The following is a 24,860-nucleotide window of genomic DNA, read 5'->3' on the forward strand; positions in this document are numbered from 1 at the left end:
TAACGGCCAGATTTTATAAGCGCTGCAGTCTCTGAATAAACCCCTTTGGTTGAGCCAAATATAAAGAGTTGCAATAATCTAGGCGTGATAGTATAAGAGCTGCTAAAACCTAAGGACAGAGAGGCTCAGGAATCAGGGGAAGTACTTTCTTAAGGACTCTGAGCTGAAAATGGCCTGCTTAACAGACGGTAGTGATCTGATTATCCATAGAGAGAGATGCCGATGGTGTCACACCCAGATTTTTCACTTTCTTAGTAGGAAGGTTGCCAAAATATGTAGGCCAGAAGGAGGACACCCACAGTGAGGGATCAGGGGGGCACCCCACCACCAGGACCTCTGTCTTGTCTCCATTTAATTTGAGCCAATTGTCATTCATCCACTTACCATCAGCAGTCAGGCATCTTCACAGGCACAACACCATCTCAGCCTGATCTAGATCTAAACGTATCAGGATCTGAGTGTCGTCGGCATACGAGTAACACCTGATGCCGAAGGAGTGGATGAGACAGACAAGTGCTCAAATATAGATGTTAAAAAGAATTGGAGACAAGGAGGAACCCTGTGGTACTCCACAGTTTAGAGGGCAGGGAATAGATAAAAAGGGTTGGACAGAGAAAGTCTGAGTATGATCCGCCAGGAACGAGGTGAACCATCCTATTACTTGGCCAGATATACCCATCTGGCAAGATTGGACAGCAGTATGGGGTGGTTGACTGTGTTGAAAGACGCTGATAGATCAAGTAAATTCAGGGCACCAACCCCACCTGAGTCTACCAGTCTGGCCATATCCTCCTGGACAAGAAATAGCTCTGTCTATCCAGGAAAGAGCACCTGCTTACAGTCTACAAATTCCTGCTGTTTTGTGGACAGCACCTGTTTCTTCACTGCTGTGCATATTGGAGACCGTGGCATCTCTTATGGACATTGCTTCTGCCCAGCAACTCCCACCACCATCATCATCATCATCATCATCTGGAGGGCCTGGAGTGGGGAACAGGCATGGAGATACATAAGGGGGGATCAAGAGGAAGAAGAGGATGAAGTACTCAGAGGGAGTCCTGGGTGTGGCAATTTTGTATAACCGTTGGAAATGTCCTAAAGATTTGTGCAAGCAATGTTCGATACACTCAGTGCAAACTTGTACTCAGTCACAGGAAACCTTGTTTGTATTCCTACGGGACTACTTCCATCAGGCACCACAACCAATCAACCCTCCCGCTTTTCTGAGAAAGGCAATTCCTCTCTCAGTTAACAGTAGGTTGACTTCTTCCACCCCATCATCTTCATCTGCTCCCATCACCAGAAAGGATACTCCCTTGGGGCAGAGGATCCCAGCGGTGGTTTCACATGCCATACAGAACGCTGTTGACCCTTACCTGTCGAGGGTTACAGTGCTATGCATGTACTGTGAAGCATTGATCTGTATGGGGGAGCAGTTTCGGAGTGCTTTCAAGGCTGTGGTCAGGAGCATGAGAAACACTGCCACCTACCTGATTAAGGCCCGCCCAACATTTTCTTCTCTAAAACTGAGCCTTTGTCCCTATGGTTGGTGCCCCTTCCCTCCCCTACCTTTCTTCTCCTGAGAAAAAAGGACAAAACAAATACAAAATCAAAAAAATACAAAAAAAGGTTTCTTTAGGAACTACCTTTCACAGTTAAAAAATAGAAGTGAGAAAAAATGTCACAGGCCTCTTTGCAGCCTGCATAGTCCGCAGACAGCGCAGAAATGCACGGACATATAAAACATTCAAGGCATGGGACAATTGAAATCATTTTGTTTTGCGTTCAAAAAGGGTGACTCTTAAAATAACTTTTTTCTGTTTTTTTGATTTATATTTTTTTAATTTTTGGTTTTACAAACTGAACTAAGAACACATTTAACTGAGTTTAATTATTTCTTCTCACTTTCACAAAAACTGCTTCGAAACATGTTTAAATGTTTTCCATAAAAAATGTTGTCCCTATCAAATTTAATGTACTCATGAAACAATGTGATTCCAACAACTCGAACAAAAGCACACACAGCTTTATTTTTTTTTAAATTCTTTATTTATTCAAAATATTATTCAAAATTAAACAATTTACATGCATACAAATCAATACAATTTACAAAAACAAGTCAATAAATAATAAAAATGTAACTAATCTCAATCAAAAATGAACACAATAACTCCACGTATATACAAAAGTACAGTAGAAAACCTAGTATACATCAAGAAATGTTCTCCATAATTTCTCAAAACTTTTCAGTTTCCTCTGTCTCCTGAAAATTACCAGTTCCACATCTGCAAGAGAATGTATCTCAGAGATCCAATTGGACGAAAGTGGCAAAGTGTGTGACTTCCAATTGTGAAGTATCATCATTTTACCTATTAATGCCCCTCTGAAGAATATTTTTATTTTGTGACACACACAGTTTTATTGACGTTACACCTTGCTTTTCCATTTGCGAACCAAATGAACTGGAATGCATCCACATCTGTGTCTGGGCAATGCTGAAAACATTATTTTGGACTTAAGGAACATTTGCCTCAACTATCCCAATGCCTCCTTCATTGCAAAATGCAATGAAATTCTAACCACATTCCCCAAACTGTTCCCTCCACAATTAACAATAATAAAAATCAGGATGTTTCAATTCAACCATATTTGCACAAAAAGGGAGCAAGTCCACCCACTTCATGCACACACTCCATACCAGAACACATCCAATTCCGGGAATCCAACATTTTTGGCTATTCCACAATTCTCAGCATACACCTTCAACCAATAGACCCCCGAGTGCCCCAAAATCCAAACAGTCTACCTGCTGAAAGACATTGCCGTGGCCATTTTATAATTCCTACTAACAAAACTCCTGCCACCCTTTCTTCCTGTACACCACACCCAGGAAACCTGATTGGCTGATTCCCCCGATGTCCATGGACACCATGACTGTCTGCGGTCTCTACAGTCCCCCTTCCTGTGGCAGTCAACATCAAAAGACCCAGATGTTGCATGTGCCATCCATGGACTAGCGCAGTTTCTGTGGACAGATCGTCCAATTAGAGGGAGTGGGGGATGTGTACACTTAATATAAACAATTCAATTTATTTAACGGTGGTGGCTCTTAAAAGAGCCTTCTTTTTGTTTTTTTTTCAGTTTTGACATTTGTTTTGCTTTTCTGATTTGTATTTCCTAAAAGTACTTGCAGATGTTTTCTTATGCACTGTACATCTTTTTCACATAAACATTCTCAGTACATTTTAAATATTTACAAGTAATATCTGATTCCCAAAATCAGTAAAATTCCCACCATCAATCCAAAACATTTTTTGCACCATCTACCTTGATGTTTACATTTTCAAAAGATGCCATGGCTACAGTATTAAAAAAAAACACATACACCTTTATTTACAAGGTGCCTACCTTTTTCTAGTTTGCACAAAACACATTTGGGCATATCCATACTTGCCTTGGATGTATTTCTGAAAATATAACACTTGCACATGGAAATAGTTCCATTAAGCCTCGGAAAGTAGCTTTTAGTGCAACCTGCAAATATAGTTGAGTAACGCACCCCAAACTATTTCATCACAATAAACAACAATAATATGTGAGCATTGAAAGTGAGCCATAGTCTTACAAAATGATAGTAAACTCACCCAGTTTAGCCAAGAAACTGTATACCATCCAACATCCACTCTCTGCAAACCAATAGTACCAGAGATGGCACACAACTCAGTGTACCGTTTCAAATTATTCATGCAACATCTCCCACCATCCACACAGTGAGATTTCTTTTAGCACTAGCCAGATCCATCTTCCCTGCACACAACAATCAAAACACCTACTGCCCTCTCTTCTTGTAAACCACAACCAGAACACCTCATTAGTAAATCCCCACAGTCCCCTTTCAATGCCAGGTATCTTTGAAAGACCCGTATGTGGTACGTGCCATCTGCAGACTATGATGGTGTCCGTGGATGTTGCAGCCACTCAAAGGGGGGGGAGGGGTAAATTAAACACAATTTCAGTTATTTCATGTTTAGTGGTGGCTCTGAAAATAATGTTTTTGGTGGGCACGGGGGGGGGTTTGTTTTTTTCTTTTTTTTGCTTTTATGTATAGTAATACAGTACACATCTTCCTTTACAATTTCCTAACAGGAACTTTTTCAATGCATTCCTCAGATCGTAAAGGAAAATTGCATTTCCGACATCTATGAAGTGAACTCCTTCTTGAAAAAAAATCACACCACCAGGACCTATATTATCATTCTCAAAAGAGGAAATTCCTGCAGCATATAAGAAAAAGATATGGCTTTATTGATAAGCTGCTTAGATTCTTCAATTTATGGACTGAAAACATTTTTTTCATTTTCCATGTTTGCCTCTGATTTATTTCAGAAAAATTAATCTGAGCAGCAGGAAACCGTTGCATTAGGATTCTTGCAGGGCGGTGGTGAGACTTTCCATCTCATATATGGAGTGCACTTTCATGATCCATTCTCTTTTTGCGCCTTTCCGTTTGATTCCTTGGCATGTGAGAGAGTAGTGCATATGAGTCCTCACCATCTGGTTCGATGCCAAAGAGAACTAATAATGGGGTGAATGTTCTATTAATGCCATCTATTGCTTGGATCCACCCCAAAACCTCCTTCCAGTATGTCTGGACCTTTACACATTTCCACCATTGATGCGAATAGTCACACACCTGTCCACACCCTCTCCAACAGTACGAGGAGGTTCCCGGGAACATTTTAGATAGCGGCTGGGGGGTATAGTGCCATCTCATCTATAGTCTTGCATTGTGCATTTTATATTGATTGGATATTGATGAGCTCCATATTGCCTTGTGTATGACCTTCCAAAAGTCTGGCTGATCCTGCATCTCTAATTCTGTGTCCCAATTGGTATCTGATGTGGGACGTGCCAACTGACCTCTAGTGAGGAGCGCGCTATATAATTCAGCAATCAACTCCTTCGACCCCAGGTTAACCCCTAGAACATGTTTGAATGCTGTGAGAGGGTGACAAAGGGAATCAGCCCAATGTGGGTCTTGCAGAACACTCCTGAGTTGCAAGTATATTAAGAGAGCAACCGTGATACCATGCAATGCTTCTTCTAACTCTTCTTTAGCATATAGGTCCCTTTTATTCACATTTGTCCAGCTCTAACTAAACCTTCTTCATATAAAGGCTGGAAGCAGAGTACTTCACTCAGATGATTTTGTATGGGGGAGACCAAATGTAGCTGAGAGGGGAAGGCCACATTGTAACTCTTTTTATGGAATGGGAGGGAAGCCATAATGACCACAGTATGGCTAGGGCTGGGTGTTCCCGGATCGTGCGGAGAATAGAGGCACATGGGACCCATAACCATTCACCCAGGGGGACCGGGGCAAAGAGAGTGTTTTCTAAGAAGACCCATTGTTTCTCAGTTTTTCCACAGATGATCAGCGAGAATCCGGAGTTGAGAGGGCCTATTGTATTAAGGAAGGTCGGGGAACCCGGTGCCCTCTATATATTTCGGTAAGATCAATCTTGCATATGGGATTCTAGGTTTCGGGTTAGCCCACAGGAAGGCCAATAATGAGCACTTGACCTCCAGTAGGAAAGCTTCAGGGACTATGACTGGGAGAGACTGGAAGAGGAATAGGAACATAGGGAGAATATTAATTTGATAGAGGTGAATCTCGCAGCCCAAGAGAGAGATAGCTTGGACCATCTATCCAGGTCTGCTTTGACAGCATTCCATAGGGGTAAGTGGTTTTCTTCAAACAGGTTGGCTAAGGTCGATGTGATCGCTACCCCCAGGTATCTAATGGCTTCTGTCTGAAGTTGGAAACCCCACTTTGCTATGACGTGTGGTGGGAGGGTGGCAGTCGGCTGGAGGGTCAGCACAATTGTTTTATTTAACTTGGCTCCAAATCCCAACAGTGTCCCATATTCCAATATGGTTTTGAAAAGGGCAGGGATAGAGTCTAATAGGCAGATGAGATCTGTTAGGATATCACCCGCAAACATTGTGAGTTTAAATTCCCATCCCCCCTTATTAAACTGTGCATTTGGGAATCTGATCTTACTTTCTGTTCAAAGGGGTCCACTACCAGGAAATACAACAGGGGGAGAGTGGGCAGCCCTGTCTAGTGCCTCGGGTGAAGTCAAATGAGTTTGAGGCGATGCGGTTGACTAAGACTTTGGCCGACGCATTGCGATAGAGTGCTTGAGTCCCACAAACCCATACCTCTACTAAGCCTGCCCACCTCATAACTGCGTTTAGATAGGGCTATTCGACGTGATCGAATGCCTTCTCGGAATCAATAGACATCAAAATGGGGCATTCTTCTTTCTCGTTGGGGTTAGCCATCAGGTCTAAGGTTTTACGGATATTATCCACTCCTTGCCTGCCTTTTATATAGCTGCCCTGATCGGTGTAGACTTGCTGGGGGAGGATTCGGGCCCAGCGGGAGACCAGAATGCTGGCATAGAGTTTTGCGTCCACGTTTATAAGTGAGATTGAACAATACAATGCACACTCGGAGGCACCTTTCCCTTCTTTGGGAATTACGACTATTCTTGAATCAGAAAATGATGGGGGGACTTGGCCAGGACAGAGTTGAAAAGTTTGGTCAGGAAGGGGGCCAGGGAATTGCAGCTCGTTTTGTAGAAAAAGGGCATGTACCCATTCTGTCCCAGCGCAGAGCCTGCCTTAAGGTTGGAAATAGCACGTTGAGCCTCTTCGATCGATATTGGGCCATTCAGCATATCTAGGTGGTCTTGTGCTATTGTGGGCCAGGGTAGGCTGGCCAAATATCTCTCGATCTCAAAGTCTGCCCCACCTCCATCAGCAGAGTATAATTTGGCGTAACATCCTAAAAAATGGGCTTTGATTTTATGGGGGTCAGTCAGCGCTATCCCCTGTTCGTTCTTGATTTTTTTGTACCACCCTGTCTGCTCTCTGTTTACGTAGGCAATTGGCCAGCATGGTATGGGATTTGTCACTCCCTTCATAACATTTTTTTTAAATGTCTCCGTTGTGTTAGAGCTCTTCCATACCAGATGCCACTCAGCCCCTTCCTGATGCACCCTTTTCCGAACTAGGATCAGGTCTGTGTCTGCTGGCTGCGCACTGAGTTTCAGTTCCCATTGCGCAATCTCATTTTTCAACTCCTCCTCTCTTCTCAACTGTAATCTCTTTTTCCTGTGTGCCCCCTCTGATATCAGGATCCCCCGTATTTTGGCTTTCCCCGCCTCCCAGATTGTATTCAGTGATAGATCACCTGTATCATTTATGTTGAAATAGTCTTTTATTGCTTTTGTGAGTGCATCTTTAAACATGGGGTATCTACAAAGTTAGTTATTACATACCCACCTCCGTTCGTGTTACGGGAGGGCACAATTTACACAGCTCCTGGTCCGACCATGCCACTATCTTTATGGTTGCATTAATTATTAAGTGCTTGCTTCTGCCCCCACCAGTAAGTAATCAATTTGCGAGTACGAGTGGTGGGGGCGAGAATAAAAGGTGAAAGCTCTAACCTTTGGGTGTACTATCCGCCAGGGGTCTATTAAATGATGTACCCTCAGCTGGCTCTGAAACCTTTCCCCTTGAAGGTTGCTTGGAGGGCGAGAGTCTTGTCTCATTGAATCCCAGTCCCAGTTGCGGTCTGCTACAATATTGAAGTCCTCCCCACACACCAGCATGTACTTCTCGCCAAAGCTCCAGAAAAATGAATAAAGACTTGATGAATTGAGATTGGTTCTGGTTAGGGGCGTATGCAGAGCATAATGTTACTGTGCATGATCTTAATGTTCCTTTCAAGGCTATAAACCTACTCTGGCTTTGTCTGTAGATATGCTTTATCTGGAGGCCCATCAATTTCCTAGAAAAAATACCCACACCCCCTTTCTTCCCAGTTCTCGAGGCCCATATTGTGTCACCAATATCTCAACCTATTATTTTGCATTCCTCCCCTTGAACATATTTCATCTTCTGGACAAACAAGATATCTAATTTCGAGAGCTAGAATTGGCACGCCAGCATTGAACGTTTATGTGGTGAATTTTGGCCCTTAACATTAAGTGACCCAAACGTTATGCTCTCAGGTGGTATTATGTCGAGATGTTTATTGCTGCTGTATTGCTCCGCTAAGGGATATTGTTCAATGGTACGCGGTCAATCTATGTTTAGAGAAAAGCTGGACTAGTGATGAGCAAGACTGTAATTGTGGAATTGTAAGGATGCGGGGCCGTGATTTTCCGGCCTTTTGATGAGTGTTCACCCGTCTCCCTCCCCCTGGAAGAGGCCATTTTCCCACAATGGAGACGCCCTCAAAGAAAAAGAAGGGCCACACTACAAGGGCCACTCACCAGGCAAATATTCTATGCTAATGAAACATCAAAATCCATATGGCAAAAGCATCATGCAATGACATTTTTTAACATAAACTTACATTTCCTCGCAACTTTACAAAAAGAAACCACAGCAACAGATTCCTAGTTACAATACCAACAACTATTTTCTCTCTTTTCTTTAAATTTCTTTTTTCGTTTTTGTTTTTTCCATAGCTCTCATGTGAGGCAAAACCGCCCCTCACTTCAAAGCCATCGCTCACCAGCTCCATTACATTCCCACTGGTTTATGAAAAAGAAGAACCAGAGGGACAATGCTTTTCAGGACATTTTGAGCCATTTGTATTTCCATTTTGCGGGAGCACAGCCCCTCCTGGAGGACATGGGAACATTTGTTTGTGGCTAACCTGTAGGTCGTCTGCATTGGTCTCCCGCAGGATTTTCTGTGCCTGTTTGTAGATGTTCCAAGGCCCTTCTGGCTTCATCCTCCGAGGTCATTCCATAACTTTCTCCTTCATGCTCAAAGATCAAAGAGAAGGGGTGCCCCCATCGATAACACATCCCTCGTTCCTGCAACCAGGCTGTTAGGGGATGGCAACCCCTTCTCATGTTTAGCGCGGTCGGGGAAATATCCTGAAAGTGTTTCACACTGGATCCCTCAAACTCTATGGGTTCCTTTTGCCTCGCCCTCTGTAGAATGTCTTGCCTCTGCCTGTAATAGTGACACTTTACGAATAAAGATCTAGGGCCTTTTGGGTGGCCCCCAGCTCTGTGGATTCTATCGAAGTTGAAGGCGGTGGGTTGTTGTGTTATCAAATAGCGATGCCACCAGCGTCTTTACTCTGCTTTCCAAGCCAACTTGCATTTCAACTTGTTTCTCAATTAGGCCCATGATGCAAATGTTTGTTCTTCGTTCCTGGTTTTCTAAGTCATCCAGTTTCAGTGCTATGTCTCGTTATTTCTGTTCCAAGTCTTGAAATCTGGCCTAGTTCATTGTTGTTATGTCGCCGGACTGCTGTTAATTTTCCACCACCTCGATTCGATCTTCTACCTTTGCCATTCTCGTTTTCAGGTCTGAGACCGTTTCCGTGAGGGTAGTTTTTGATTGCATCTCACCAAGCAGAAGACATATGTCTGATTTAGTAGCACTGTCTCGGTCATTCCCTGGAATCTCAGAGGAGCATTGGACCTCGTCTTGCTTGATTGTCCCTTGCAGTATGGCAGAATTATCATAATCTGGTGATGGTGTGTGGGTCCAGCTCACTTTAGGAGGTGTGGGGACCAGTGACAGTGTAGATCTTGAGTTCTTTATAAGGGCGTTTGCTTTCAGGACCAAAGCTGCCGTGTCCACACTGAGTTTACACAATAACGTCTGGTGGGGGGCGCTCTGGGCCTTCCTTGTTCCAAATGGGATTCTATGTGATGTGGTTCCTGTCCACTCCACTGTATTTTATCTTTCAATTACATCTGTTGTACTATTTTTTTTTTTTTTTTGCTTTTGTTCCTTTCTTGCTTGCGCAGGCTTCACTCTTGCTTCTGGGGCTTAGCACCAACAGTGCGGTTTTTCAGAGTTGCTTTCCTCTGAGGAGGGGTGCACGGAGGAGCAGTTTAAAAGAGCGGGGAGCTGCTTGTCAACATAGGGTGTCCTCCTTACATTGATACTGACATGTGCTTAACTCCCAGTGTTCATTTTAGCTTAGGGTCATTCACAACAACTTTCCACACTGCCCCTGTGCTATACGTGGTTGTGGTTTTGCTGACCCCCACTGTGCCTGGGGCTTTAATAGCAGTGAAAATGGAGTGCATGCTGGAAGGTCCAAGGTGGGTTAGTTGTAGCAACTGAACAGGCACACTAATGTCACTAGGTGCAGAGAGAACCCTACTGCTGGTGCTGCCTCCATGGAGTTTACGCAATAACTCAGAGGAGTTTACAGTCTGTTACTGATCTCAAAATTGATTCAAAATACGGTGAAGAGTCCAGTGTTCTGCGAGGTGCAGGCTCAGTGGTCACTCTGCACCAGATTTCCCCCCACTATTTTAGCTTAATTTTAGGGCTCACTTTTACCTAGCGGGCGTGTCAGGAGATGGAGCATTATTGGGTCTCTGGGACGGGCTGGTGTACTTTTATTGTCTTTTTCCGAAATTTAGAGTCCCATTGCCTTTGCCCCACGGTGTGAATTTGCTGCGGTGCCCTGATATCCTCGGAATCGCACTGAACGCTCGCCCCGTACCCCTCCAATCTCCTTACCAATGGTGTGTGCAGTGTTAATCAGGGAGAGAATGCCTCAGAGAAGAGTCTGATCTCACCCACATGGGCCCGGAGCTGATGCTGGAGGTCTGCCTTCTTGTCACAGTGACCCACGGCATATGTCCGTCATCTTGTGTCTGCTAGGTCGCGGCCGGGTGATTCCCTCAGGGAGTTTCATTTACTAAGTGTGGGGCTGCTGTTTCACTCCTTACTTTGCTGGCGGGAGCCCCAACACTTTAAAAGCAAAAACGTATGGTCAAGATTATATGAAGTTTATGTAAGGGATTAAACCCAAACCAGTAGACATCAAGTCAACGCTCTGTGCCCAAGATGTTTCTTATTTGATCCAAATCCATACAGTAATGTTTGTGCTACAGCTTCCCACAAATGGCACCTTTTCTCTATGGGAAAATGAATGGTAATAATGTTTTTATGTTTTCAATAATCTTTCCAAATAGTTCCAGCTTGGAGGACCGTTGCATTTTGTTTGGAAAATGTCACACACATCCATCCAGTGAGTCAAAGGTTATTAGCAATAGAATTTTGTGAAAAGTCTCAGTACAAGGGTTTCACCTTAACTCGACTGCTTATACATTTGAACTGTTTGGCTTCCACTGGATGACATTTTCCAAAAGCAATCTGTCACCCAGGCCCCTCCACACTGATAACTTTGGTGAAAATTCATTAAACTGTAAAAAACAGACTAAGAAAAAAAAACTATGTTCAGCCTCCACCTGCTCCTTTTCGTACAGCAACAAAAGTTCTTTCATTGAACAACCGAAGTGCGCAAACCACTGAACGAATTTGCGCAACAAGTTGGGCACAAAACATTTCAGATGTGTCTTTTTTTGGTTTAGTGTAAATCTATTCGGTAGTTTTTAAAATGTTCAACAGATATGACGGTGAATCAGGCTCCCCAAAACATGTATATATCTCCCATGGTGCATTGTGGCAGAGACTTTTCAGAAATTTAAATCTGAAAGTGCTAAAAATTATATTTTGCGGAGGGAAGGGGTTGGATTCATGTTAGGCTCCAGGTAGGGTGGGGGAAAAGGATACTACCGGGGCAGTGGGGTAATTAGAAGTGTGCTGGGAAGTCCGTTTGGGGCAGAAGGATTTCATCTTTTTGGATAAACCCACAGGAATATCATTAGATTTCCATGGAAACGTCATATGGCTCAATTGGAAAAGAAAATGCATCTACAAACGGGGTAATGGAAGAGGGTCAGAGAGGAAATACGCAAGGGAGGGATGTGAGGGGACTCACAAAAGAGGAATGATATACACGGTGAGTGCCCGTAGGGATGGTGAAAACTAGCAATTTCTAGTGCTTTTCTGTTACCACAAAACTCGGCAGATGTTTTGTTACTGTGATAATCACCAGATTCTGCATCGCCGTGGAGATGATTACCAGGATAGATTTTAGGGGCAAAAAGGGACTTAGATAGTGCAATTAATTAGCTTGGGAATAAAAAGAGGGAAAAAGGTGGGATAATCAATAGTCTATGGACTTGTAGGGCTTGGTCATAGTCTCTGGCATCGCATATAAGGCAAACAAAAAACAATGAACTGGCAGCTTTAAATGTTATTCTTTTTCAAAGTCATCAAAGTCGAGTGTTAGATTATCTACACTAATATTACTCCATTTAAGATGCATTTGCAAGTGTATATGAAGTTACAAACAGAACACAGTATTTCAGCATGCACCAGGTACTATCTAGAGGATGTCATTTAGTTACAATACTGCAAGACCGGCGATACGGTGGCATGTTGGGAATAGTTAAGCCTCTCACTGTTTGCAGTGTGATTTGCAACTTGTGCCACACCGTGAAAAGAGTGGTGCAGTGCAGTTCTTTTTAAGCAAATGCATGAGACAAAAAAGACATTGGGCCTCATTCCGAGGTTGGCGGTAAGGGGTTAACGTGCCGGTAATGGTGCTGGTGCCGTTAACCCCTTACCGCCGCATTACGAGGTCCTTTAGCGGTTTGCGCTAAGGGCAGCTGGTTTTTCCAGGCTCCCTTAGTGGAATCTGCTAAAGGACCAGCATGCTAATAACGGGTCCGTTAATAACGGGCCCGTTATTAGCATGGTCCCCATTCGCATTGAGCCCTACGAGGGCTCAATGGGAATGCGGAAGTACTGTGCCCAGGTTCCTTGAATGAGGAATTACTGGGCCCTCCAAGGTTGGAATAGCCTGGCAATTCCCCATTCAGGGAACCCAGTCCCGGTATGTGGTAAGGGGGTAGCCATGGCGCTAATAGCACCATGGCTACCTCCAACCTGCTAATGAGGCCCATTGACATTCTTTTGAGGTGGGTCAGCAAGGTGCAGGGTAATGTATCACGGCATATGGCACAATGTCTCATGCATAGTTACAAAAAGGTCCATGTCACTACTTAACAAATGTTTTCAATGTAAAGACAAAACTTGAAATGTGTACATTTTTTGCAAACCTGAATTACAATTATATGTGGGCGAGATATTGTTAGTAATGGTTTTTATTGGTGGTCGGTCATAATTTTGAAAACAAAAGGTCGAATGACAATAATGTCGAAACAATAATGTCGAAAAATAAAAAATCGAATTATTTTTTTTTAAAATATATATATTTTTTGGGGGGTTTCGTTAGTAAAAAAAAAGATAAAAACAAAAAAAAATAAAAAAAGGGGTTTGGGGGGATCCCCCCCATTTCGAATAAAAAATGTAGTTAAAAAGAAATTCGATTTTTATTTTTTTTCGACATTATTTTTTCGACATTATTGTCATTCGACCTTTTGTTTTCAAAATTATGACCGACCGCCAATAAAAAACATTTTTGCTTTCGAGATTATCACTATAAACCGTTTTTATTATTAGATGTTTTTTCATGTTTGAGTACCCTTTAAGTGTTACATTGAGATAAACTATTTATATGTAATGTAGATTGCATGTTATGCAAAGTTGATTTCATACTTGAAAAAGAACACTACAATTGGCATCCTTGTATCCTTTAGCAGTCTGTGTTGAGATGTCTGTGCATGGAGCTATTAGGTTGGGGCATACCTGGTTTGGAAAATAATTTAAATATAATAGATTGCTTACATTTTCTTTGGGGCGAGGTGTTAAATTGGCCTGATTGATTGCTGACAGTTTAATATATTTTACAATTTCTACTCTTTGTGATCAATATGGGTGGTGTGAGAAACCTGAGGGTATACCCACTTCTGCTCCCCCTGGATCATCTTCTCGATTGGCCAGGGAAAGGCCATTGCTTTAGGATCCTGACCCTGGGAGTGGGGAAGCGAGGAAGGATCACCCAGGTGAACAAGGATCACCCTTGTTTCCTATTGACGACCAACCTACTCCTCCCTTAGCCTTTATAGGCTACTGCAAAAAATCTCCCCTCATGTCCCCACCTTTAATCTCTGAAAGTACTCGGATGAGGAAGAAGAGACTTAGTGTAATGGACACTACACCTTCATTTCACCACTCTGGTACAGGGAAGAAGAAGATGTCTCCAGAGTATGGTGAGAGTCAGGCATGTCTCAGTAATCATAGTCAGGCAAGCCCAATTGAGGATCAACACCTGTAACCTGTTAAGTGGTTGCAGGTGTATAAAGAGAGGGTCAGAGAACAGCACAGGGAGCACCAGGGAGGCATGTGTGGGAGAGACCAGCAGGGACCCTTTTCCAAAGGTAGCAGCCATGATGGGACCGGTGGAGGAGCCAGGATGCCGGCCAGCAGCCCCGAGAACCTATATAGCTCAAGGCGAGTTGGGCCGTTGGCCTGTTACAGGTGTGGAAGCCTCCATAGTGAGGAATCAGTAGTAGGTGCTGAGAGCGAGCAGGAGAAGGAACAACGCCGTCCTCTTCCATGCAAAGAAGGCAGAGCTACCAGCATGGACAGGAAAGCCCGGTATGCGAGCCTGGCTCGCAGAAGCTGGCCTACGGAACCAAAAAGAAGCAGCAAGAGCCGCAGAGGAAAAATGCCAAGGACTGGTGAGTGTCGGAGAAATTCACTCAACAGCCGGGGCGTTCCTAGCGGGCTGCGCATAGGTATTGAATAACGAACTGAATAGAAACTTGAAATTAACCATATTGAATGCATATTGAGTACCAAACTAAAGGGAAACTTGAAATTCAGCATATCGAATGCATATTGAAAACCAAACTGAAGGGAATCTTGAAATTGAGAATATTGAATGTATATTGAATAATGAACTGAATAGAAACTTGAAATTAAGCAAATATGAAATCGGTTGAATGCGGATTAAATGTAACCTTGCAAACATGCTTATTAAATACGAAATCAAGTAAAACTGTATGGGCAAAACAAATAGCAGAGGACAGTGAAAGCAAAAGTGCCCATATGAAAGCCACATATGGAAAAGAGTGCAAGTGTGAAAGATTGTCATAGAAAGGTGGGAGATGAACAAAACCAACACAAGTAATCTTTATGAGTAAATGCAGTGCGACAAGGCCAAAGCTTGCATGAGTTGTGTGACACATTATGGCAGAGTCAAGAGGCTAACCAGGAGAAGCCAGAGGAGTGTAAATACTGCACATCAAGCCAAGAGGTCAACAAAGAGAAATTGAGAGAACGTGACTGTGAACACAGGGAGCAGTATAGAAGAACCTGTGGAGGCTAAAGAGCATAGGGATCCTGGTTGCATGACCTGTGGTGGGTGGACAGTGTAGTATGACAACTGCACCTAGACCAGTGAGCCTGGAATTGTGAAAACCAAAGACATTGTGAAATAAACATGGGAGAAGCTCTGCAAGTAAACTGGCGATGGCTCAGGTTGACCTTCAGCTGTTTTAAACATTTTGAAAAGACTGAAACATGTACCAGTGGCTAAGTTAAAGTGTTGGGGAAGGGAACCCTGAGACTCGAGGAGCTGTAAGTAATGAAGCCTCAAGATCCTTTTCTTTTGAACTGTGTTGCTTGGAACTTGGGGAATGTGTGAATTGTGTGGATTGTGTGGAACTGCATTACGTTGAATGTGAAAATTGTAATTTTGATACTTTTGTGGAACTTTCTTGAATTTGGGGCAGGGGAAATGAAAAAGAAGCTAAGAGCTGGAAGAAGCTCAGAACGTTATGTTGATCACCATGTATTTGATTATCAAAATCAATTTAAATTAAATGTTGTTTAGCTTTAGTTGTGCGAGAAAGCATAATTTTTTCACGCAGAAAGACATTTAAATTGACTCTTTGACTCAGACCTTCCTTAGTTTTGTTCAGGTAGGGAAATCACACACTAGCATAGTGCGAGTTATGCCTTCTACCATCCTGACATTTGAGTTAATCAAGTATTTTACTTTGAACTTTGAACCTGTTATCTGTGTCGTACTTCATGATACCTTCACAATGGATTGTGCTGTTTTGCAGAGAAACTAAAGTTCTTCTACTTTCATTTCCATAGTGAATTTGAAGACTTTCCTAAGGAAAAAATATGAACCACAAAACATATCCAAAAATAATAAAAGCCATTAAATGAGCAAAAAGGTGAAAACTAAACAATGGAATAATATATTTTAGTGGTATTAACCGTGAAGGCATTGATGAAAATACATTAAAAGTAAACAAAGAAAAAATATGGGTGTCTTACCATGATGAACTCTGTGATGGCTGGGAGTATTTAGAATCAGCTCTAGAGGTCCAAGATTATTTATTATCTGAAACACAATGCATGTTTAATGAGACAGGAGAAAATACAAATATTGTTCCAAAAAAGAAGATTCAAATCTGTGGTTTTGTCAAGTTAGAAACAATACTATAAATGCAGCATTGTCGTCTAAATTAACAAGCATTTGTGATTGTTTTGTTATTTGCCAAGTTTTGTGAGTAAATGATCATTTCCCTGGGCAAATTATATATTTTAAAGTTATCAAACACAATAACAGGTTGGTAAGGTGCATTGTTATTTGACCACAAGATCCAATCATTATAAATGCTAGTCAGCTAAGGTGTGGCATTTTCCTATACCATAAGATAATTGGTAACTAGCCAAGGGTTTAAAGAAATGGTGGCAGATGAAACAAATGACACTTTAAGCGAAGATCTAATTGGACAAAGTGTAGTTTGAAAATGAGGTGGGCTAGGTCACTGTAATCCTGCAGAATCATAATGGAGGGAATCCATAAATATCAGAACAATGTAATCACATGATGCATTACTACAGGTGAGCTAAACAATTTAGACATAATGATATATATAATTTGTTTGAATCAAGATTCACAGGAAACTAATAACATCAAATAGTTAACATAATCATAGATATATGCTTACCATTCTAAACATTTCAATTGCCTTTTTAGGGTCCTCAATGATGTTTCAATTAGAATGTTATCAGTGGAGACTTATCTTCTATTATCTTTATTAGAGGTCCTCTATACGATCACTTATGGGAGAATGTTGCATAATTAGAGCAAGTCAATGGATACTCTGTGGTTATTCGAGAAATTAATATCTGCCTTCATAAGGCCCTGCTTCAATATTAGAAGCTTCATGTTGAGAAACTAGTTGGTTCCCAGATATTCAGATTCAGGATTCCAATTATATGAAGCTGCCTAAATAGTGCCTAGCAAACTCACACCTTAAACAAAACTCAATATACCATGTTAAGTAAGCAGCTGAAGTGGATGAAACAACGAAAATAAAATGGCTTTCTCAATTTTGATTTTATCACAATCATTTAATTATTTGCTCTAGTTTGGGCTTTAAGAGCAGGACCAGATCTGAGATTCACGGGTGCATCTTCCCAGTGCAAATCTTTTCAATCAGGACCCTTCTCTTCACTTGAATCCTATCCATCTGTAAAAAGGCTCCATGTCTTTCTTTGAATAAGATTGAGTATATTTTCATGGATCCTATTATGATATAATTGCATCATCATTGAAGTCCTGATTGCTAGTGAAGGGAACCTAAAGATGTTAAAAATAGTCACCAGTTATTAAATGTAGATGCATATTGTAATATCACATGACCAAATTGTGGATTCAACCATTGAACATTCAATAGTGCTGGTCTGCTAGTACTAGTGCTATTCCTGTTTTGACACACAGGGATTTGCTATATAATTAATTTGAACCAGGTTTATCCACTGTGAATGCCTTACAAGAGTCTGCAACCATTGGCTCTCCAGATGTTTTGAACTATGATCCTCCTGATCCCTCTTCATTGACTATGCGAACCAGAGCTGAGGTAAGTTGTAGTCCAACACATCTGTTTTCAGAAGTCAGGAACACTTTTAGAGAATTCTCAAACGTTGACATAGATAATGTGTTACCGTAAAACTCATAAAGGTATTGTGAAGAGCAAGGAATGAGGCACGGACCCATAGAGCTCATAGATGTGGCTATAAACATTTATTTAACAAATAAGGGGTTGTGAAAGGCCTCGCTATCCCTATGCTAGGAGGTGGGTTCCCCACCTCAACAACAACAAGCACAGTGTATATCTGTTGTCCGTTGTCAAGATGTCCAAATCAACAACCTAGGTCCCCCAGTCTCTGATCACCTTATAGATAATCTCTGTTCCAAAGATTATGAATAAGCAACATCCTTTTCCGCTTTAGACTTCCGAGGGATTTTCAATGCCCTGCTTATAAAAGTTGACAAGACCCAAGCCGTTTTGGGGTTTCCACCTTCAGCCGGATTAGGAGCGCTGGGCGATATTTGGGAACATGATTCCCTCTAAAAACAGGAACCAAAACATCGCGAAGCCAGGCAGTCACACTCTTTTTTAGGTCGCAGGACATTACCCTGGTCAATAACCTTGGCTCCTCAAATGCCACACCAAATGTACATTCTGAAGCTTTTGTTTTAATAAAGGAAAACCATTAAATGTTATTTGCACTATTCTGCCTTATAATATTCTTTATTAAATGCTGGGATGATGAGGCATTGGGGTTTGCCCAGACGCTGAACCACAATGAGGTGGGTTTGCTATCTCATCTGCAATACAACTCAAGCCCAGCTTGTTTTCAACTGCAAAATTTGGAGCTAATAATGGTAGGGCTAACAATCTTGAATGGCGTTTTGATTCACATAGCCTCAAATAAAAGCACCATATTTTATTGATTCCCTGGACCTAGCCACTTAGATAGTTCTAATTATCTTTAATGGCTGTTGCCTGTGCTGACCCAAAAAGCAAACAATATCCATGAGTGATTGCCTCATACTACACAGCTGTTTTTTAAAGTGTGCTTCAGGATAAAAGACCTTGGAAAAGCAGACCCCCCCAAATAATCAAAAGATTGGATTGGCCCAGTCTTACACCACATGGTTGTAAACTTCCCTTTCTTTGTAGTTGTGCCACAAAACATAACAGCCAATCTTTCAGAATGAACCTGGAGGTTCTACTCTCCCATGAATGCTACATAGCTATTGATTAGACACTGCAGAGTTCTAGGGGAGAAAACAGAATTTATTTAGTCTTGGTAGTGCACAAATTGTTCAAGTTCAAATGTAAAGCTGTAACTTTAACACACATTTTCCAAAGGATACAATCCACAGTTCTAGGGGAGTTGTCCCTTCCCTAGGTTTTATATTCACCAACACAACAGTTTTTAGCAGCATGATTCTACCTTAATGGTCGATGTACAACAACAAAATTAACTTGTATGTTACTCAACTTAGGTTCACCTGGTATACTCCCCTGCCAGGTCATTTCTCTTATTAAGGGTGTGATTCCTCCATTTAAAAAAAAAGTATGTTAAGCAACTCAGCTTTACCTGGTGTACTCTACTGCCAGGTCTTTTCCCTTATACTTTAATAAACCAGGTTTGTAAACATATCTGTGCCTGGCACACTCCACTGCTAGGGCTTCTATTAAACAACTCAGTCTTACCTGGTATACTATCCTGCTAGATCTTTTATTTCATGAACGTTATTCAACACACTTGTAAACTTCACTGTGCCTGCTATACTTTCTTGTGAGGGCTTTTCCTTCATGAGCTTTATTCAACACAATTCCACACTTCACTATGCCGAGTATATTTTCTTGCCAAGGCTTTTACTTTAACACATTTGTAAACTTCACCATGCCTGGTACACTTTCTTGCCAGACCCTTTCCTTCAACACATTTGTAAACTACACTTTGCCTGGTATACGTTCTTTCCAGGGCTTTTCCTTTAACACTTTTGTAAACTTCACTGTACCTGTTACACTTTCTTTCCAGGAATTTCCTTCAACCCATTTATAAACTTCAATGTGCCTGCTCTACTTTCTTGCCAGGGTTTTTCCTGCAACATATTTGTAAACTTCACTGTGCCTGTTATACTATCTTTCTAGGGATTTCCTTCAACACATTTGTAAACTTCAATGTGCCTGGTATACTTTCTTGCCAGTTCTTTTCCTTCACAACATTTGTACACATCACTGTGCATTTTATACTTACTTGTCAGGACTTTTCCTCCATGAGATTTATGCAACGCACTTGCAAAACTCCAAGGTGCCTGATATGCTCTCTTGCCAGTGTTTTTTCATCCGTCTCTCTTGATGCACTTGCAAACTTGATTCAAACTTGATTCACAATAATATTTGGTAGCAGGCTTCACTTTTAAGGTGTGCCCATTTTCATTACAATATCTTGGTTTCCATCTTTTCCAATATCTATCTATTATATCACTTTTTACGTTGGGGTACTTCGGCCATTATTATTATTTGTTCACTCTTCCCAGTAGACTACTGGATATCTAGCACCCATCTCTCTCTCTCAGTGTACCTGTTTCTTCGGTGCACAGCATTTGGGGAGATGTGCTTCTCTCCATCTGGTTCATGGCATTCAGGTTTCGTCTGTGGTTGACTGCTTCCTCACTGCTTGCTTCCCTGTTCCATGTCCACCAGGATTTCACTTCTCGGAGGTGGCTTCATTCACCTTTGACTTCCCATTCGACTCTCCCCAGACTTCTGGATTCCCAGGGATGGCCGCTTCCGCAGCTTGCTTCACGTCCAGGGGGTCTTTCTCCCTGTGCCATCCTTCCTCTTCGGTGGCCATGGCTATTCAGGACTCCTCCCGGCAATAGTCTCCCTTCGCGACCATGCTGGATGTGCCTTTTAAATCTCCCTTCACCTATCAACTGTTCTCCACAACTAGACTGCATTCTGTGGTACTCACTGTCAGTAATCTTAATTGCTCTAAGCAGCTCCCTCATCAAAGTAATTTCTTTTTCATAGAAATGGTAGTGGGTTTTCGGAAATGTATGCACAACACCAGGGAAGATATCCACATTGGTTTCTCAGAGTGGTGGAATGAAGTTCTGGCAATAATAATGGCATATTGCCATAACAATAAGTTATGGCAAAAAGCCATTAGGGCATGTGGAACAGAAGGTGTATACCTAAAAGGCAAAGGGGATACCATGTTCCAGCCGATGATGCATCACCCCCTTGAAGGTTACATCACCCTCATGTGATCTACATTCATGTAACCGCCCCCAGGATCAGGTAGTGGCTAACGTAACCTGGCCACATGGGAAGAGGCTACCACTTGGAAAGGAGTGATGGCATCATCAGATTCATCATAGTATCCTGTAGCAATGATAGATAAAATATTGTTTTGCACTGGTTAACAAGAAGTCACTTCAGGAAATGTATAACACAATAAAGGAACTATTGTCTCAATGCCCTTCCCATTTCGCAAACAGACTCTTAGAATTCCCAACTTTTCCACATGCCAGAACATTTTTCCGAGCTTGTTATGAATATGCCTTCTGTTGGAATCAATGACTGTGATACAAATAAACAAATTGACCAGCAATGATTAAAATCAGTAGGTAAGCTCTAACAGTTGATTGTACCATGTCCTTATCTTCACAAATGTTCATTAATGTATTGGTCATTCTGATAGATTTAGCTTCACGAGGCATTCACACTTAGAGAACTTAAGAGCAAAATGCAGTGATGATAAATGGTTTCCAAAATGAAATAAAAAAATAGTCTTGGTGTTATGTTCACTGCCAAGTGCAATGCATGCTTTGTAAGGTCCAGAGAAGAATTAGACCAAACTCAAGCCCAAAGCCCTAGAGGTTTGATTGAAGTTGCATACACAGAATATATGATGAGGCAAATTAACAAAAGTATATATACATAATAAGAGGCTATACAAGGTTGGCCCACGTGTTTCTTCATGAATATTCTTTCAACTGTTTATTTGTTTATGTTCTGAAACTGTCCAACACACTGCAGCCCCATATGATGTTATGACAAATTACTTTTCCCTATGGATTTGAGCCACAATCTGTATTGGTTGTGTGAGGGGTCAGCAATGCGAGGCAGACAAGTGTTTGGTGATTGTTCAAAACATACCATTTTATTTAAGTATAAATGATGATAAATGCCTCACTAGCCCTACTCTGATGATGATTTCCCTGCCTAACAAAACTAAAGGGAAACCCTCTAACACAGGATGTCTGGCCCTAACACTTAAACATTAAATACAAAGAAAAATATATGGCAATACAAATAACATCAACAACATTTATAGTTTCTTGATAAACACTAAATGACCTGGGCGAGTTCCGTTCCCCAGGATTCAAAGTGAATTCAACTCCAGTGTTCAACAAAAAGAATCAAGGAAATCCCTATAGGTAAGATAGTCTCAGAACAGTTCTTGATGTTTCTATGTCAAGGTAAAGTTGTGTTAAGCAAAGTACCAATCATAGTGAATCTTTTCTTCTTGGTGAAATATGGACTTTCCGTTTCCTCAAAACAGCACCAATGGTATTCCCAGACATAATGATTTGCCAACACTTCCAGTAATCCAAGAAGACTTGCCACAGTTTAAAAGAAATGCAACTTCTACAATTGTCAATGAAACACAGTTCTTGGTTAACAGTTATTATGTCACTAGTTATACGAGTAGGATTCACCATAGGTATCTTTGTCAGGATGACCTTACAGTGCTGCTTCTTCTACTTCAACAACTTCACTTCTACTAAAGTTTAACATGAGAACATTGTCCTTTGTTTCATAGTAGTCCCCTTCACTTGTACTACTGACATTTTGCATCTACTGACAACCAGATATACCACTGCTGTTTCCGCACTTTGAGATTCCACCACAGCTTCAGTACTTTGTGATTCAAAACAGGTTTTAGTTCTGACATATCTTTCTTCAAAAGGGGCAGCATTTTTGCCTTGCTTATCTGTTTGAGACAGCAACTTAAGTTTGCCTGTATGAACCACTTCTGCCAGTTGCTTAGAGTATTTGGCAATATAGATTATGTCAACTTCAAAATAATATTCACCAGCAGCATGTATCCCTTCCTCAACATTGCATTCATATCTCTGCCAACGGTTAGCCAAAATAATTACCCAGGAGCATTGGTGCCACTCTCTTGGTTTAAGGTAATGCTTGCACACTTGTATCTTAAGCAAGGTTAAACTTCTATTGGTCTCACAGTGTTAGATTGTTTTCTGCCTTTAGGAAAGGCTGCTTTCAGTCTTAATAAGTGAAGAGTCTTGGTTTAGGCAATGCATGCTCACCCTTCAACTGTAGATACAACATTTAAAGACTTTAATTCCTGTATGAGCATTTAACATTCACATGAATAAAGATGCAAAGGTCACTCTTCCATTGAAAAGACAAACTAGGCACACATGCGCACACGCAAGTGCTACTTTTTCATTGTCCCACTGGTAAAAAGTTCAACAAAAAATTTGAGCTTGTTTCTGCTTATACATGAGTGAAGATTGGACTGGATACTGTTCCTCCATAGTCCTAAGATATTTAACCACTTTTCTAGTTTCGAGCCCTTGTGCCTTGTAGTGAAGAAAGTGTGAACGTTTTCCAACACCCTGTGTCATAAGTCCCCTTGATAAGCCATGCATTCAGCATTTTCCCCTTAGTTTCCTTCAGCCATTCCCCATGGTGTTTTAAAACGTACACCTTATAGCCAGGAAGTACTTGACACATATTATTCAACAGCGTCCCCATACTCCACCCCAGTTTATCCAAGACAATTTCAGAAAAACAATACCCAACTGAACATGTTCACCCAAAGAACCCCCCTTTTCACCCCTATCCAGTTTCTTAGTCACTCCCCACAATCACTCACCATACTCGTTTCGACTGCAATTACCTCGCTCAGCTGTTTTCTTTAATTACTTCTCACTCTTATACAAAAGACAGCATCTTATCAAAAACACTCGCTGGCCAATATTTCGGCGATATCTCTGCCACCGGAGCATAGGAGGAGCACAATGCTTTTCACTACAGCTCTGCTACTCTCGCTCGCTCTTCTTTTACTAGTATGGTCTTCTCTGCTATAAAACCATCTTTTCCTGACTACAGGTAGTTTATTTCTTTTTATTTATGTATTGTACATTTGTATGGCACCTATACAGCCTAGTGTTTCCAGGCGCCAAAAGATGGGGGGACGAGGAAAAAAAATAATGGTCCTACTAGACCTGTGACATTCTGATCATGCAAGTGCAGAAAGGAAATGAAAAGAGAAGGGGAGGGTCAGGGAGAAAGGATGGATGAGGTAGAGGAAAAAGGGGGAAATGCAACGAGGAGGGGGCCCATGGGGCTAGGCAAGTGCTAAGGGAGCCAAGGAGGCAAGTTCCAGGGGAGCAGGGTAGGGGTAGACAACTGCAAATAGGTTGGAACAGACTCAGTCTGCTTGTCAGGGAAGACCACCTGTGTGCAAGTGCTAGTTAAGGGGGTTTGGGGTACTGGTTGAGGAAGGCCCGGCCCCGGTAAGGCTAATAAGGGACCAGACAGCCAGTCCCAACTGCAGGCGGCATTAGCATGGGAGGGAGAGAGGGAAGGAGGAGGAGAAAAGCAAGGTCTTGAGGAACTTCCGGAACCTAAGGAGATCCGGTTCAAGTCTGAGAGAGGCTGGGAGGCCATTCCAAAGGGAGGCCCTGCCGAAGAAACAAATCTACCCCCCATTCTCTGCTTAAAGAAACATCTGATCTGCAGCAAGTTGAAGCTAGATGATCTAAGCACTCTAGCAGGGAGGTATCTAGGCAGAACGAGTTGGATTTAGTAGTGTCTCAGGCCTCAGAAGGCCTTGTGGATGATGCAGAGGGTCTTACATGTGATCCTTGAATCAACCAGGAGCCAGTGGAGAGATCGTAGGGCTGGAGAGATGTGGTCCCTGGGCTTGAGGCCAAGGATAAGTCTTGTAGTTCTATTCTGGATTAGTGGAAGAGAGCAGAGGGAGGAAAGGGGCAGGATGAGGAAGAGGCTGTTGCAGTAGTCCAGCCAGGAGAGAACCGTGGCTCTGGAGACATTGAGTTTCTGGAAGAAGGTGCGGAAAGGGAGAATGCCTCTGAGAGGGTAAAGCTG

At 42.0% G+C, this 24,860-nt stretch overlaps 1 protein-coding gene across 1 annotated transcript in view; it reads right to left on the reverse strand.

Annotated features, from left to right (window-relative positions):
* AGMO (alkylglycerol monooxygenase) overlaps positions 1 to 24,860 on the reverse strand; it is a 1,424,437-nt gene that overhangs the window by 687,357 nt on the left and 712,220 nt on the right. Inside the window, exon 6 of the mRNA XM_069648601.1 lies at positions 16,171 to 16,237. Within this exon, the coding sequence (XP_069504702.1) occupies positions 16,171 to 16,237 (67 nt within the window). The remainder of the gene's footprint in view (positions 1 to 16,170; positions 16,238 to 24,860) is intronic.

This window comes from Ambystoma mexicanum, chromosome 2q (genome assembly GCF_040938575.1).
Source record: "Ambystoma mexicanum isolate Mex_15411 chromosome 2q, UKY_AmexF1_1, whole genome shotgun sequence".
Lineage (NCBI taxonomy): Eukaryota > Metazoa > Chordata > Amphibia > Caudata > Ambystomatidae > Ambystoma > Ambystoma mexicanum.